The 18,291-nt window shown below is 46.5% G+C and overlaps 1 protein-coding gene and 1 non-coding gene across 2 annotated transcripts; one reads left to right on the top strand and one right to left on the bottom strand.

Annotated features, from left to right (window-relative positions):
* The first annotated feature begins 289 nt into the window (after window positions 1-289).
* Window positions 290-362, top strand: TRNAL-CAA (transfer RNA leucine (anticodon CAA)). Its single transcript has one exon. It is a non-coding gene; the product is annotated as a tRNA-Leu (tRNA).
* Window positions 363-1,104: 742 nt separating this feature from the next.
* LOC126536136 (putative nuclease HARBI1) lies at window positions 1,105-4,185 on the bottom strand. The gene is made up of 4 exons (XM_050182999.3): window positions 3,875-4,185; window positions 3,621-3,763; window positions 2,367-2,535; window positions 1,105-1,824 (listed from the first exon to the last, which is right to left on the bottom strand). Exons 1-4 carry the CDS (start codon window positions 4,070-4,072, stop codon window positions 1,165-1,167), a joined length of 1,170 nt encoding a protein of 389 aa, XP_050038956.1. The 5' UTR covers window positions 4,073-4,185; the 3' UTR covers window positions 1,105-1,164.
* Between the last annotated feature and the right edge of the window lie 14,106 nt (window positions 4,186-18,291).

Raw genomic sequence — 18,291 nt, forward strand, 5'->3', positions numbered from 1 at the left:
CTATTACTTTTCAAAACGCCACAGTTAGACCGAACACTCTTCCCAAATTGCTTTGAAGTGGCAGTATACTAGCGGAGGAAAATAACAGCAATACTAGATAGCTATAGGATAACAGAGTGGAAATCCATGCCTGATACTGCGCTTAGAAGTGGAACAGGATTTTGTGCACAAACATATATATATATATATATATATATATATATATATATATATATATATATATATATAAAACACTCCCAGGGTTCTACTAGGACACATAAATACCCAAGAAAGTGGATGGGAAAATGCCGCCGCAGGAGCTCAATTGGTAGAGCATCGCACGCAAAATGCGAAGGTTGTGGGTTCGGTTCCCACCTGTGGCAAGTTGTTTTTTCATCCACTTTAATTTCCATTAATTTATCCTTTCTTTATTTCATTTATTAAGCACAAGTAATTTCCCCTATGTTGTCCTTGGTGTCAGTGTTTGTTGGCTTCTTATGATATGACTAATAAAAAACAGGCCCCTCGGTTAATACCCTTTCTTCCCTTTTTCTTGATGCGATTCATAAGTCAGCTTTGCACAATTTGTGCTTTGGTATTGATACTGTGTGGACAAAAGCATTGCCTAAATCTCCAGTGCCATTGCTTTCTAGCATTTTCTAGATCACTGAAGACCAGCATGTCAAACAGGGCATATGTGTTGCATAAACTAAATGTGGCCATGGTATTAATAAAATTAGAGACTCTGGTGGTTACTCAGTATGTGATGCTATCAGTGGAGTAGCCAGGAATATTTTTTCCTGGGGATGAGGACAGGAGGGGGTGAGGGGGCTGGTCAGACGACATGGTGAACAAAATTTTGGGGGAGGGGCTAGCACCCAATGTGACCCCACCCCTTGCGCCCCTGGTTTCTATGAATGAACCTTACTTTTGAGATTTTTTTCAACTGTATGTGACTAACCAGACTAGTTAAGTCAGCCTTTCAGTTGTTCACTTAAATATAGGAGTGTCAATTGTGTGAGGGTGTGCGTATGCACTGCATCACTGCATATGGCTCTCATTATTTGTCTTAAATGGAACTGCCCAAAATTAAACCTACACACAACACTACACTACAAACATCCATAAGCTCACTAAAGTTCCATATTTACTGTACAATTAGGAAATTTACAACAAAAAGAGCAATTATGTGATGAAACTTTGAGCAAGTTTGTCTCGCTTCAAACTGCCAAGCTCTCTCTCGTCTTCTTCCTCTGCCTCTGTGTCCAACTCACTGCATGCGCTTACAAAACCGCTATCGGTGTCCAGGCACTCAAAATCCAGTTCAACATCCCCAGCTTGCACACAGAGATTATGGAGAACACAGCAAGCCATGATAAACCTGCGCATCTTGTTTGCTGTCACAAATTCCAGAAAGTGCAGCTGCCTGAATCGCTGCCTCAGAAGCATGAAGGTGTCGGCAATCTTGGTCCTGGTTTTCTCGTGTCGCTTGTTGAATACCATTTCAGGAGGTTCGGCACAGTCTGAGGCATTACTGTCATAGGGGGTGAGCAAGTATTCACGCAGTGGGTAGCCCCCACCACCCAAAAGGTGGTACTTGTCCTGACACCAGTACGGAAGCTCTTCAGCTAAAGGTGATGCAAGGAAGACACTTTCTAGTTCAAAATCTCCAGGCGGCCCAACGAAGACATCCATAAAACGGCAGCTGCTGTCACATACTGCTTGCAGAATGACGGATGCAGAGCCCTGCCCATTGCTTGCAGATCCTCTTTGGGAATGGGCTGGACTGCGTGTATTGATGCGCATCCCTCCAATGCAGCCAACAACTCCAGGAAAGTCGGCAAGCTGCATAACGCAACAAAGTGGTTATCACTGGCTGCACTACTGTTTTATAATAATGGAAGGTCCTCAAAGTACTTACTACCCAAAAAATCTCAAACAGCAGCGTTTTGACTCAACACCAAACATAGTGAAACCCTTCTAATAAAGTTGAAGATCAAATATAATTAATACCAAAAATCAGGTCTCAATGTTTTCTTGAAAGGCTAGGAACTTATTTAGATGAATTTGTTTGTAAAACAGACAATTACGTGAACTCGCACAAAAATCTCATGAAATTCGTTTATTTATCAAAGGCTAGGTACTATACACACGCTGCCAGAACAGCAAAAACTGCTGGTGGCAATTCACCAGCATGTTTTCATCATGAGAATCATTTAATTTTCACTGTAATAAATCTAATATTGTGTCCTGCAATAAAAGTGATATCAGGTGAAAAGCTTTCCAACTTTGGAAGCAACCAATGTTAGCACAAAAAATTAGAAACCAAGCTCGAAGCATGCAAATGATAACAGCTTAGCCATGCAAACAGCCTTGTTTCGTCGCACCTGCTCAAAGCCGTCTACGAGTGAGTCCAGGTCTTCAGGAAAACATATTTCTTTTGGAAGGAGGCTGCACAAGTAATCTAGCAACCTCTCTGTAATACCATGAACTGTGCTTTCACTTATGCCAAAGCGAATGGCAACTTCTTTGATGCAAACCTTGTTGGTAGCGTACCTGTAACATAAAGCGAGGCATATTCCATTGCAAAGTGCATAGTATCTTTCTCCCATTATGCCACACTCTTCAAATGAAAGTGACAACGTATTTGACATCGTGAAGGCTTTTCGGTATAGCACAACTAGTACATGGACTCGGAGGAAGAATAAAACACAGACACAATGCTAACCTCCAACAACTATTTTATTTCTGGGAAAGAACAGCACTTATACCTTCTGCATTATACATCAGACATACATCTATTCGCAGAGTTAAGCAGTGAAAGGAAATAGTCAAAAATTGGTAAAACAAACCAAAAGATCACTATTATCACTGGATGACGAAAGTGGATGATGAAATTGTTGCCATGTGGTTTTCTTGCCCTTCATTGCCATAAGTGTGGTTGCGTTCCCCACTTTCAAAATACAGTTATCACCGGAAAGAAAATGTGCATTGACGCACAAGCCGGTCATGGACCCACCTAAATAGTGAAAGTACTCACATTGAGTCGTACAGTAAAGCGTCTCAATGACACTGTCAAAGAAAGAAATTTATTTTCTATGCATGTGTTAGTGACAATAGCAACTGTTTGCTTTGCCATGTTGGAACTATTAGCGCTCATTTTTTAACACTCTGACCGGACATGTGTCATTATTTTCCGTAAATAATATCTATGTTGGAAGTTAGCGGCTGTGCGCGTCTTTTTTTTCTTTCTTGCTCTGTAGGTATGTAATAGTTGGGCTACACCGAAAAGCCTTAACTCATGATGGAGTACCAACAAGCCCAAATCTCAACACTGATTGACATGCACGACTCCTGTAACACGGGATCACGCATGTACGTTACGCGAATCTTTATTCACACATATATCACAATGCTGGGGATGTAGATAAAAAAAAAGCCTTTCAATTTGATTAACTGCTTCTCCTGCCTTAGCTCCAAAGACACATGACATGGGTTTGTACAGTCAGGTATGAAAAATTCGCTCTCGATCAGGCTTGATCGCAATCGAAAGTGCCGCGTGTGAGTGGGGCATCACGAACAATGACCGTGTATATATAGCAGCAATACGATTAGTGCAGGGCTGCCAAAACAACACTCACCAAAGAAAGCAAAGAATGTGTTCTTCGGGGCTTTTCTGCGGGCATCCACCGTGATCAGCACGCGGGACATAGAAACTTGACTGCGCGTACCGTTCAATGAGTAGCAGAACGACGTTACGACGTATCCGGAAATCCTGGAAGAACTGCTTCACGGCAATGGGGGAATGAGCACAATTATATTGAAAATGTCAAATGCGTAGCGCTCAGTAACAGTTACATGAGAACTGAAATGAAGTAAATTTGTGTGAACTTGCCTCTTCGTCCGAGTATTTTAACAGAGCTTTCTCGACGCATTCACCCAGCCTCGGTACGTGAGTTTCATTGGCGGCACTCAACAGTTCATGCAGTAAAAGTTCTTCCTCACTGTCGCTACTGCTACTACTACTGCTACTGTCTAGAATGCCTGTCACGAGCGTCGCCACGACGGCGCTTAAAGCACGTCGTTGGTCCATGCTAGCCGATGGTCACATAAAATGTAAACAAGTTCACATGGCGCGTTTTTGCAAAGGAGGCGTTCAGGAGGCGTTGGAAAGCCTGTGACATTCCCATAGGACCAATGGGACCGAGTATCGTATCCGACGCTTGCGCTACCTGGAGTCTAACGGTGGTTGCACTGATACCAGAAACATTTTTACCTGATAATAATAGATAATGTTTTGAATATTATTCATATACAATCTAAATTTAAAAATTATAGGCGATGTCTGAATAATTTCCAGATGCTTCAAAAGTTAAATGTGTATCGAAAGCGTAATGGCGCTTGTGAGGGGTACCGCCTGTATATGTTGCTTTTGGTAGCATATACAGTAACTCTAGTACTACCCAAGGAGGTTATTCTTGGTACCGCCATGGTTTCGCCATGGTATGGTCACTATAGCCATGGAGTACCGAACAGCAGACGACCGACGCCGGCGTCGTCTGCTTCTGCTATTGAGGTTGCGCTGCCCGCTTGCTTTGACAGGCCGCCATTGGAATATGAACCTGGCAACGTTTAACGCTAGAACGTTATCTAGTGAGGCGAGTCTAGCAGTGCTATTGGAGGAATTAGAGGGCAGTAAATGGGATATAATAGGGCTCAGTGAAGTTAGGAGGTCAAAAGAAGCATATACAGTGCTAAAAAGCGGGCACGTCCTGTGCTACCGGGGCTTAGCAGAGAGACGAGAACTAGGAGTCGGATTCCTGATTAATAAGAACATAGCTGGTAACATACAGTAATTCTATAGCATTAACGAGAGGGTGGCATGTCTTGTTGTGAAACTTAATAAGAGGTACAAAATGAAGGTTGTACAGGTCTACGCCCTTACATCTAGTCATGATGACCAGGAAGTCGAAAGCTTCTATGAAGACGTGTCAAAACAAAATACAGTATACTGATGGGCGATTTCAATGCCAGGGTAGGCAAGAAGCAGGCCGGAGACAAGTCAGTGGGGGAATATGGCATAGGCTCTAGGAATAGCAGAGGAGAGTTATTAGTAGAGTTTGCAGAACAGAATAATATGCGGATAATGAATACCTTTTTCCGCAAGCGGGTTGGCCGAAAGTGGACGTGGAGGAGCCCGAATGGTGAGACTAGAAATGAAATCGACTTCATACTCTGCGCGAACCCTGGCATCATGCAAGATGTAGACGTGCTCGGCAAGGTGCGCTGCAGTGACCATAGGATGGTAAGAACTTGAATTAGCCTTGACTTGAGGAGGGAACGGAAGAAACTGGTACATAAGAAGCCAATCAATGAGTTAGCGGTAAGAGGGAAAATAGAGGAATTCCGGATCAAGCTACAGAACAGGTATTCGGCTTTAACCCAGGAAGAGGACCATAGTGTTGAAGCAATGAACGACAATCTTATGGGCATTATTAAGGAGTGCGCAATAGAAGTCGGTGGTAACGCCGTTAAACAGGAAACCAGTAAGCTATCGCAGGAGACGAAAGATCTGATCAAGAAACGCCAATGTATGAAAGCCTCTAACCCTACAGCTAGAATAGAACTGGCAGAACTTTCGAAGTTAATCAACAAGCGTAAGACAGCTGACATAAGGAAGTATAATATGGATAGAATTGAACATGCTCTCAGGAACGGAGGAAGCCTAAAAGCAGTGAAGAAAAAAAAAACTAGGAATTGGCAAGAATCAGATGTATGCGTTAAGAGACAAAGCCGGCAAAATCGTTACTAATATGGATGAGATAGTTCAAGTGGCTGAAGAGTTTTATAGAGATTTATACAGTACCAGTAACACCCACGACGATAAGGTGAGAGAGAATAGGCTAGAGGAACTTGAAATCCCACAAGTAACACCGGAACAGGTAAAGAACGCCTTGGGAGCTATGCAAAGGGGGAAGGCAGCTGGGGAGGATTAGGTAACAGCAGATTTGTTGAAGGATGGTGGGAACACAGTCCTAGAAAGATTGGCCGCCCTATATACACAATGCCTCATGACCTCGACGCTAACATAATCCTAATCCATAAGAAAGGGGACGCCAAAGACTTGAAAAATTATAGACCGATCAGCTTACTGTCCGCTGCCTACAAAGTATTTACTAAGGTAATAGCAAATAGAATCAGGAATACCTTAGATTTCTGTCAACCAAAGGACCAGGCAGGATTCCGTAAAGGCTACTCAACAATAGACCATATTCACACTATCAATCAGGTGATAGAGAAATGTGCGGAATATAACCAACCCTTATATATAGCCTTCATTGATTACGAAAAAGCATTTGATTCAGTCGAAACCTCAGCAGTCATGAAGGCACTATGGAATCAGGGTGTAGATGAGCCATATGTAAAGATACTGGAAGATATCTATAGCGGTTCCACAGCCACCGTAATCCTCCACAAAGAAAGCAACAAAACCCCAATAAAGAAAGGCGTCAGACAGGGAGATACGATATCTCCAATGCTATTCACAGCGTGTTTACAGGAGGTATTCAGAGACCTGGAGTGGGAAGAATTGGGGATAAAAGTTGATGGAGAATACCTTAGCAACTTGCGATTCGCTGATGATATTGCCTTGCTTAGTAACTCAGGAGACCAATTGCAATGCATGCTCACTGACCTGGAGAGGCAAAGCAGAAGGGTGGGTCTGAAAATTAATCTACAGAAAACTAAAGTAATGTTTAACAGTCTCGGGAGAGAACAGCAGTTTACGATAGGTAGCGAGGCACTGGAAGTGGTAAGGGAATACATCTACTTAGGGCAGGTAGTGACCACGGATCCGGATCATGAGACTGAAATAACCAGAAGAATAAGAATGGGCTGGGGTGCGTTTGGCAGGCATTCTCAAATCATGAACAGCAGGTTGCCACTATCCCTTAAGAGGAAAGTGTATAACAGCTGTGTCTTACCAGTACTCACCTACGGGGCAGAAACCTGGAAGCTTACGAAAAGGGTTCTGCTGAAATTGAGGACGACGCAGCGAGCTATGGAAAGAAGAATGATAGGTGTAACGTTAAGGGATAAGAAAAGAGCAGATTGGGTGAGGAAACAAACGCGGGTAAATGACATCTTAGTTGAAATCAAGAAAAAGAAATGGGTATGGGCCGGACATGTAATGAGGAGGGAAGATAACCGATGGTCATTAAGGGTTACGGACTGGATTCCAAGGGAAGGGAAGCGTAGTAGGGGGCGGCAGAAAGTTAGGTGGGCGGATGACATTAAGACGTTTGCAGGGACAACATGGCCACAATTAGTACATGACCGGGGTAGTTGGAGAAGTATGGGAGAGGCCTTTGCCCTGCAGTGGGCGTAACTAGGCTGATGATGATGATGATGATGATGATGATGATGATGATGATGATGATCCCTATATTGGCCTCGAGCTCCACCACTGGAAAAGCTGGCGCCACCGTCGCCGTGACGTGCTATTAGGGATCACGTGGACGTAGCGGCCGCGTCGGCTGCTTCGGGAGCGCCGAAGCGAGCTGAAAACGAGAGTTTAAATTCCCTCGTACGATGCGGTCCTCATTTAGTGGCGAGATTTTCCCGCTTCGAGTGTCTCCTTTACAACGCTTGAAAGCACTACAATAGGTAGTGGCTGCCTTTGAAGGCGCGCAACATGGTAGGCTACTGCTCAGTACCGCAGTGCCGGACGTACGCAACGGAAAACGCGCACTGAGACGCTCGCCCGAGTCCGCTGCCCGACTAATGTCATGACAGTTTGGTCTATGAACTTGTCGATTCTATAGATACTGGCAAGTTCACTGGAATGGAAAGGGAGCGGTAAGAAGCACATTAAAAAAATGCATGGCATATGGTCATGTTTGTGTCATGAATTAATACACTGGATTACAAAAAAGAAGCAGCGGGAAATCGCACGCTGAGAACGCCGATAAACGTACAGTGCGACGCAACTCGAGAAATAATATTGAAATGTCCTAGAATTTAGAAGAAAAAAAAGAAGATTGAATCGTCGCGACGGCACATCACAGTCCCCGTAGGCGTCGAAGTCTCTACAATGAAATTATTTTTGAACAGCTCTAGCTCTGATAGCGCCCACGCAACAAGGGTTGCTTGTATACTGTCAAATGCTCATATTCTGCGGCCTAAAGCTCATGGCACGGTGCGAAAGCGCGCACGCGGCGAAAGCGAAACAGTGCGCGGACAAGCATGCAGACGCGCAGTCGGTCGCTGCGAATCTGTGCGATCGCTGCATTGAGGCTTCATTCTATTACGCTCCATTTAGTTATACAAACACTATAAAAGCATATTTCACACGTTTGTTCTCAGCGTTTACCTACCTTTCACGCAAGAAGCCGGTTCGGGAGACTCTATCGCGACGACCGCGCGCAGTGGCGTTCACTGTACGTATTCGGTAAAGAGATAGCGTCTGTAAACGATTCTGTGCTTTCAGTTTGCCCAAGATTATTATTTAGACAGTAAAAAACTTCTTTCGTTTCGAAAGTACTTACAGAAATGTCCGGGAGAGCTCGCACGTGGTGTTTTCAGTGAGCGCTGACAGCAAAACCTATGAGGAGCGCGCCGCGTGATCCCTCATACTACGCCAGCAAGGCGCTTCCGATAGATGGCGACTCCGTCACTCCTCGCCGCCAATATATATATTGTTACGGAAGGATGAACGAAGAGAGAGGAAGAAGATCGGAGACGCCGGCTGCTGCGTGTTGTTGGAGTTGGTTATATTAACTCTATGGTTGTTGGTAGTCAGTCATCTAACTGCTCTGACTTATCCTGTATATATCTTGTAAATATGGTATTTCTATACTCCCAACATCCCCGTAATATATTGGTGGGAGCTGCGGGGTACCACGGCTGGAAACGGAGCTCCGCAGTGGACGTCGCATCACCGTCCGCACCATGCATGAATGACGGTGAGCCCGCGGGATCAACGTCGTTGCCGCCTCCAACGTCGCCGTCATCAGCTACGTCGCTGTCACCTTCGGTTGTCGTTGTGCAACCCAAGGATCCTGGAACTTTCTGCGGGACCGAGGGCACCGACGTTGTAGAGTGGGTGGATATGTACGAACGCGTGAGTGGAATCAACAGATGGGACCCTACGCTTATTCTAGCTGGCCTGCTGTTCTACCTAAGAGGCACGGCAAAGGTGTGGTTGGAAAACCACGAAGAAAGAGCTAACCAGCAGGGACCAATGCAAAAAGAAGTTGACAGAGTTGTTTGGCAAACAAGCCGGCCGTAAAATTGCCGCAAAGCAGGAACTGGCCTCCCATACCCAATCCCACACGGAGTCCTGTATGTCTCGTACATACGTGATGGCACTTTGTCATAAATCCGATCACGACATGACAGAAGCTAAGGTCGGGCACGTGCTTAAGGGCATTTCTGACGATGCCTCTAATCTGCTCATGTGCAAAAGCTGCTCTACAGTTGATGCTGTCATTAAAGAGTGCCGACAATTCGAGCAGGCCAAAAGCCGACGCGTCTTGCACCCATTCGCCAGACTTCTCAATACTGCCGCAACGTCGACGTGTGAAGATGAACCCGCATGGCAGCATGCGTCGCCATCAGCTGGGACGTGGTGCGAATATTTCGACGTGAACTAGATGCGATGGCGCCCGCAGCTTTCTGTTCGCGTAGCCGTGATGCTACCACTTCCGTTTCTCTCGTACAAACCATCGTTTGCCAGGAACTTGAAAACACTGGTTTACATTCTGTCCGTGCTGTCGCCAATCGCAGAGCTATAACGAACGCCCTTCTACTATTTTCGCTCCACCGACCCCGACGCTTCTCTCCGCGTTATCGCAACCCGACTGAGTGGATAACTGCGGACGACCAGCCGATATGTTTCACCTGTCGCCGCGTTGCTCATAATGTCGCCCGATATTGTCACCTGACCTCACCTCTGCACAGGCCACAGATTAAGTCTCCTGCTTGAATCGTACAGTTACATCTCTGATTTCGGCGACAGGCCTTTAGGCCAAACATCTAGCTGTTGTTCACCACCGTATAAACACTGGAAACACGAATCCTATTCGTCGGCGTCGCTATCGTGTATCGCATGCTGAACGTCGAGTCATCCAATCAGAAGTGGACAAAATGCTCCGCAAAGGGGTTATCGAGCCATCAGCCAGCCCTTGGGCTTCTCCTGTCGTCCTTGCGAAAAAGAAAGATGGTATCTGGCGTTTTTGCGTCGATTATCGCCACTAAAACAACATCACGCGAAAAGACGTCCCCACTACCACGCATCGATGACGTCTACTGCTTGCACGGAGTTATAAATACTTCTCGTCCGTCGATCTTCGATCCGGCTACTGGCAGATTTCAGTTGATGAAATGGACCGCGATAAGACGGCCTTTAGCACGCCGGATGGCTTATAGGAGTTCAAAAGTCATGCCCTTTGGCCTATGCAATGCTCCTGCGACATTTGAACGTATGATGAACTCTCTTCGGCGAGGCTACAAATGGACCACTTGTCTTTGTTACCTTGACGACGTTATTGTTTTTTCTTCCACGTTCGGCAGCCACCTTACCCGACTCGCTGCTATTCTTGCGGTCTTCCGAAAAGCCGGCCTTCAACCGAACTCGACGAAGTGTCAGTTCGGGCGCCGTCAGATTACCGTGTTGGGACACCTCGTTGACGCATCCTGTGTCCAAACAGATCCAGAAAAGTTCGCGCCGTACGCAGTTTCCCTGTGCCACGTTCTGCTTCTGACGTGCGCTGCTTCGTCTGCCTGCGTTCTTACTTTCGCCGTTTCGTCAAAAACTTCGCCGACGTTGTTCGGCCTTTGAGAGATCTTCTAAAGAAGAACTCGTCATTCTCATGGGGCCCGGAGCAGGCTCACGCATTCGCTGCTGTCACCGGGTTTCTGACGACCCCTCCCATATAGTTGCACACTTTGATCTATCTGCACCGACCGAAGTCCACACTGCAGACGCAAGCGGCCATGGCATCGGCGCTGTTCTCGTCCAACAATTAACAGAATGGTACCGAGTGCGTGATAGCTTACGCCAACAACCTGCTGTCACCTGCCGAGAGAAATTACTCCATCACCGAGCGGGAGTGCTTGGCTTTAGTTTGGGCTGTCGTCAAGTTCCGGCCATACTTGTACGGCTGCACGTTTTCGGTCGTTACAGATCACCACGCACTCTGCTGGCCGTGTTACGTTTCGCCTCCGACGTGCGGTATAGCCGGCGCGGATGCAACGGCTGCCGGGGCTTCGTTCACAGCGGCGGACATTTTGGCCAGTTCAGCGCTGTCCCAACGCCTCCTGCTAAGCTCGTCCAGGCATGTTTCAATGCCGCGTGTCTTCGTGTGTGTGTGTGTGTGTGTGTGTGTGTGTGTGTGTGTGTGTGTGTGTGTGTGTGTGCGTGCGTGCGTGCGTGCGTGCGTGCGCGCGCGTGTGTGTGTGTGTGTGTGTGTGTGTGTGTGTGTGTGTGTGTGTGTGTGTGTGTGTGTGTGTGTGTGTGTGTGCATGTTGGTGCCCACGCTTGTCAAAGCGCGACAGCCGGGGAGAGGAGCTCCCCAACTGTGAAGCGAGGAGGTCTGACCGGCGCCGGCCCGGCGGATACTTGTCACAACGTGTCCGTGCGCCGCCGTCACGTGCGCCTCTTCCGAGCCGTTCCTTCTTGCCCTCGACTCCGAGAGTATAAAAGCAACTGCCCCCGGACGCCAAAAGGAGAAGCTTCGATTTATTCAGTCGAGTAACGTGGTCTCCCGTTTCTCCACTTCGGTCGGCCTGACCGGCCGCTCTTTTGCGATGCTAGAATAAACAAGTTGTTCTGCTAGCAGTCGACTCGTCCTTTGTCAGAACCTTCGGATGCTTCCAGCAGTGCCCCAGGCCGCCAGGCCAACGCTACCCTTAGGGCTTGCGACCCATTTGCAACAGCCGTATTCCCTTCGGGACCCGACTGGACGGCTTGGTCAGGGCTTTGCGACTCCAGGAATTTTCGTTTATTGTCATTTACAAGACTGCCTCCACAAGGACGCTGACTGCCCCTCTCGTCACCCCGTGGATCCCCCTGATCTTGCTGCGCATGGTCCGGTGAACTGCGTGATGGCTTTTACTGATATGACCGACATGCGCGCTGAACAACAATGCGACGAATGCTTACAGTCCATCATCGCCGGAGTGCAATTTGGCAGTACTGACGGCACGTGTTGCATGTTCGTGCTGCCCGATGGCATCCTCTACCGGCGCAATATCAACCCTGACGGCCCTAAGTCGCTCCTTGTCCTTCCTTGTCATCTGTGATCCGTCGCTCTCGAACAACTTCACGAAGCACCGACGGCGGGACACCTTGGCGTTTTGCGTACATACGACCGCGTACGACGCCGGTTCTTTTGGCAGGGTCTCTACCGCTCTGTACGTCGTTATGTCAACTTGCAAATTGTGTCAGCGCCGGAACAAACCTCCCCTGCCACCTGTCGGACGACTCCATCCAGTTGAAGTTCCCTCTGAACCGTTCTTTCGCGTAGGCCTAGACCTACTTGGCCCGTTTCCGACAACTAGAGGGAATAAGTGGATCGCCGTCGCTACTGATTACGCGACACGCTACGCGATAACAAAGGCGTTGCCGATTAGTTGCGCAACAGACGTCGCCGATTTTCTCCTCCACGAAGTCATTCTCCAGCACGGTGCACCTCGACAGTTACAGTCTGCGGCCGCTCGTTCTTATCTCGAGTTGTCGACGACCTCCTCCACTCTTGTGCCACTGAGCACAAGCTGTCCACCGCCTACCACCCACAAACAAACGGTCTTACGGAACGTCTCAACCGAACAATCACAGAGATGCTGTCGATATACGTCTCCAACGATCACCGCGACTGGGACGCCACGCTGGCCTACGTGACGTTCGCGTATAACTCGTCCCGACATGACACCGCAGGATATTCACCCTTTTATATCTTGTATGGTCGCGACCCCACATTGCCGTTTGACACCATCCTCCCTTCTGTGCCACGTGTTGCAACTGAGTACGCTCGCGAGGCGGAAGCCTAAAAACAGTGAAGAAGAAACTAGGAATTGGCAAGAATCAGATGTATGCGTTAAGAGACAAAGCCGGCAATATCATTACTAATATGGATGAGATAGTTCAAGTGGCTGAGGAGTTCTATAGAGATTTATACAGTACCAGTGGCACCCACGACGATAATGGAAGAGAAAATAGTCTAGAGGAATTGGAAGTCCCAAAGGTAACGCCGGAAGAAGTAAAGAAAGCCTTGGGAGAAATGCAAAGGGGGAAGGCAGCTGGGGAGGATCAGGTAACAGCAGATTTGTTGAAGGATGGTGGGCAGATTGTTCTAGAGAAACTGGCCACCCTGTATACGCAATGCCTCATGACGTCGAGCGTACCGGAATCTTGGAAGAACGCTAACATAATCCTAATCCATAAGAAAGGGGACGCCAAAGACTTGAAAAATTATAGACCGATCAGCTTACTGTCCGTTGCCTACAAAATATTTACTAAGGTAATCGCAAATAGAATCAGGAACACCTTAGACTTCTGTCAAGCAAAGGACCAGGCAGGATTCCGTAAAGGCTACTCAACAATAGATCATATTCACACTATCAATCAGGTGATAGAGAAATGTGCGGAATATAACCAACCCTTATATATAGCTTTCATTGATTATGAGAAAGCGTTTGATTCTGTCGAAACCTCAGCAGTCATGGAGGCATTAAGGAATCAGGGTGTAGACGAGCCGTATGTAAAAATACTGAAAAATATCTATAGCGGCTCCACAGCCACCGTAGTCCTCCATAAAGAAAGCAACAAAATCCCAATAAAGAAAGGCGTCAGACAGGGAGATACGATCTCTCCAATGCTATTCACAGCGTGTTTACAGGAGGTATTCAGAGACCTGGATTGGGAAGAATTGGGGATAAAAATTAATGGAGAATACCTTAGTAACCTGCGATTCGCTGATGATATTGCCTTGCTTAGTAACTCAGGGGACCAATTGCAATGCATGCTCACTGACCTGGACAGGCAAAGCAGAAGAGTGGGTCTAAAAATTAATCTGCAGAAAACTAAAGTAATGTTTAACAGTCTCGGAAGAGAACAGCAATTTACAATAGGCAGCGATGCACTGGAAGTCGTAAGGGAATACATCTACTTAGGGCAGGTAGTGACGGCGGATCCGGATCATGAGACGGAAATAATCAGAAGAATAAGAATGGGCTGGGGTGCGTTTGGCAGGCATTCTCAGATCATGAACAGCAGGTTGCCATTATCCCTCAAGAGAAAAGTGTATAATAGCTGTGTCTTACCAGTACTGACCTACGGGGCAGAAACCTGGAGGCTTACGAAAAGGGTTCTACTCAAATTGAGGACGACGCAACGAGCTATGGAAAGAAGAATGATAGGAGTAACGTTAAGGGATAAGAAAAGAGCAGATTGGGTGAGGGAACAAACGCGAGTTAATGACATCTTAGTTGAAATCAAGAAAAAGAAATGGGCATGGGCAGGACATGTAATGAGGAGGGAAGATAACCGATGGTCATTAAGGGTTACGGACTGGATCCCAAGGGAAGGGAAGCGTAGCAGGGGGCGGCAGAAAGTTAGGTGGGCGGATGAGATTAAGAAGTTTGCAGGGACGGCATGGCCGCAATTAGTACATGACCGGGGTTGTTGGAGAAGTATGGGAGAGGCCTTTGCCCTGCAGTGGGCGTAACCAGGCTGATGATGATGATGATGACGCTCGTGAAGTCATCGATCGCGCTCACATGGCACGTCAAATCGCCCGATCTCGTTTATTAGCCTCGCAGGATACACAAAAAGAGCGTTATGAGCGGTGCCATCGCGATGTTAAGTTCGCGCCTGGTGCTTAGGTGCTCCTTTGGTCACCATGTCGTCGGGTTGGCCTCTCCCAGAAGCTACACAGGGCCTTATATGAAGTCCTACGTCAAGTTAACGACGTAAATTACGAGATTTCGCCGCTATACAGTTTGATGCATCCGCAAGTCAGGTGCCTGTTGACGTCGTGCATGTTTCGCGACTGAAGCCACACTTCGCTCTCAATTCTTCGCATACCATGCGCCGAGATGGCGCCTCACCACCGGGGGTCCTGTTACGGAAGGATGAAAGAGAGGAAGAAGAAGATCGCGGGACGCTGGCTGCTGCGTGTTGTTGGTGGTCAGCCATCTTTACTCTGAGTCATTTTGTATATATTTATTGTAAATACAATCTTCTATACTCCCAACATCCCCGTAACAATATCTTGTCTTACCTTCTGATTGCAGGTGCCAAATCTGAGGTCAAGCAACATTAGGAACAAGCTACATTGTTTGCGGGTGCATCAGGCTGCCGAACTGTCTAAGCCCGCTCCCTGAATCATGAAGTGATCAATGTGTGATAAAAGTCAGAAAGCAAATCTCTCTCTAGAAGTTGCATTAGAAACATTTTGCTTATGTAGTGGTGTTCAGTGGCGTAGCCAGATATTTCTTTCGGGGGGGGGGGGGGGGGGGTGCTCACGTTGGAACTTGGCCTCCTCACAGAATTTGTCGAGGGATCAAATACATGAATAATAACTGCGTTGCAATTGCCAAAGATGCTGCAAAGAAATTCTTGAACGCTACGCACTGTCAAGACAAGTAAAATAAGTATTTTTTCATAAAAGAATATATTCTTATGTCCTAAAAGTTGTGCCAAAAATAACTGATATCAATGCTTCCATGTTGTTTGTCTATATATTAAGAAAGAAAATATCACACGAACTTTGGAACTATATCAGCGCGAAACCAGCAAAACAGTGCATGCCGCTGATATGATAATTGTAAAGGCCGTGAAATGAACAAGTTGAGGACAAATATGTTAACGATACTTTGTCAATCGAAAGCCTAGTTTACATTTTTCTACATATGCAACGGCCAGGGAAAAATCTCAGTGACGCTGTCCTTCATTCCAATGTACTGCGCAGGAGCAACTGTCACCAGTTGCGTATTTTAATTGCACCGAAATCGTAGTCGCAACAGAGATCACATATAAAAAGCAGCAGTTCTGCAAAATATGCATTAGAAATTCGAAGTACAATGGAATACATAAACGCCAAGATAAAGATTGTTAAAAAGCAAAAAAAAATGTCTGTGGAAACAAAGTTCACTGCATGTATCCACAAAACCTTGCAACAAGATATTTAAATATACGTATAAGTAACCAATAAATCTACGTATCTAAGCAAAAGTCACTTTATACAGGGTGTTTCAGCTAATTTTAGCCAGAGTTTAAAAATATGCCGATACACTCTAAGACGACGCGACCAAGTGCATGTTGCTCACTTTTGTACGTAGTTTGTCACGCTACAGGCACGTACCCAGGGGGGGGGGGGGGGGGCGGGGGGGGGCCCGCCCCCCCCCCCCCCCCGATATCAAGTGGCATACCCCCCCCCCCCTCCCCACCCACGCCACCACTCCTCACACATTCCTAAAGCGCCGCCAGATCAATGTTGAGGCTTGGCAGCTGTTCATCGGTCAGCATTATGCTGCCTTTTTCACTCCTTTTAGATGGCGGTAGTTATCGGCATCTCTTGTAATGTGAAGGACAGTTTTCTCATAGATTCCGCACCCGCGTGATTACCTCGAGATGCGTTCAGTTGTCACCATCTATTCAACCGTCACGCGCATAGCTGTTGCTTTTGTTAGTTCAACCTTCTTTGTTTAGGCTGATCCTGGGACCAGGAGAGGGATGCGGCTGTTACTCAGCTGGTCTGTACTCTCGTGGAACGAGTTGCGGCCGGAGAAAACGCCAATTGCGTTTAACTTTTCCCTTTGCTTCATTATTTCCTTGAGTTACGGCTCGCCGCGACGCTGGCAGATGCCCGGAACCATATACACGTGATATGGGTTAGATAAGGTGGGAAATAATATAATGTGAAAGAGTGTCCATCACGAAACCCTGCAATAACCCTTAAACCCATACGCAAGATGACTGTCGGCCGTTACCTCGTCTGTTTTTCCCTAATTGTATAGCACTTTTCGTTCAAAATTGGCACTGGAAACAAAAATCGCAAGGAGTTCAGAAACTAAGCGATCTACTAAGGGAGAGAGCCAAGGAAACAACCAAACTGCAAGCAAAAGTGAATAATAAAATAGTTAACCGTTGTTTATGAGAATATTTATGGATCAACATCTTTTTATTTAAAAAGGAAGTAGAGAAAACGCCGCCGGAAGTGGAGAACAATTACTTGTTTTGAATGATGCTTCTAGAGTTATCTGTCGAACCGCCTCACGTAGCCACTTCTCTGCTGTGCTTATGTGGGTGTTTTTCTAACCTTTCGCGGTGAGCGCAGTACGTCTAGAATCGCAGAGTCCTGCGCTCTACGCGGTTGTATGGGACTGGCGGCCGCACAGCGTTACGCAATTCGCGGAACTGTCAAAACTGATCAACAAGGCGAAAATAACTGATATTCGGAACTATAACATGAGAAAGACTGAAGAAGCCGTAAAAAATAAACGCAGCCTGAAATCAGTACAAACGAAACCTGGCATAGGACAAACCATGATGTATGCACTAAAAGATAAGAAGGATGATATCATCAGCAATCTCGAAGATGTAGTAAACGTAGCGGAAAAATTCTAAGCTGACCTGTATACAGTACCCAGAGGAGTCACGATACCTCACTTAGAAACAGTAATGAAAAGGATACAGAAACTCTCCTATAACTAGTGATGAGGCTAGAAGGGCCCTGCAAGACATGAAACGATGAAGAGCGGGAGGAGAAGGTGGAATAACAGTCGATTTAATCAAAGATGGAGGCGACACAATGCTTGGAAAACTGGCGGCTCTTTATACAAAGTGTCTATGGACTGCAAGGGTCCCAGAAAACTGTAAGAATGCAAACATTATACTAATCCACAAAAAAGGAGACGTTAAAGAATTGAAAAATTATAGGACCATTAGCTTGCTCCCAGTATTATATAAAATATTTACCAAAATAATCTCCAATAGAATAAGGGCAACACTCGATTTTGTCAACCAAGGGAAGAGGCTGGAAGAGATACCTTACAGAGATCAGGAAGAGATACTTTACAATGGATCACATCCATGGATCACATCCAATGGATCACACCCAATGGATCACATCCAGGTTATCGCGAAATCTGCAGAGTACAATCAGCCTCTCTATATGGCTTATATAGATTAAGAAAATGCATTTGATTCAGTAGAGATACCAGCAGTCATAGAGGCACTACGTAATCAAGGAGTACAGAATGCTTAGGTAAAAAACTTGGAAAACATTGCTACATGCGTGTGGTATTTGT

The sequence above is a fragment of the Dermacentor andersoni genome, chromosome 4 (assembly GCF_023375885.2).
Source record: "Dermacentor andersoni chromosome 4, qqDerAnde1_hic_scaffold, whole genome shotgun sequence".
NCBI classification, from domain to species: Eukaryota; Metazoa; Arthropoda; class Arachnida; order Ixodida; family Ixodidae; genus Dermacentor; species Dermacentor andersoni.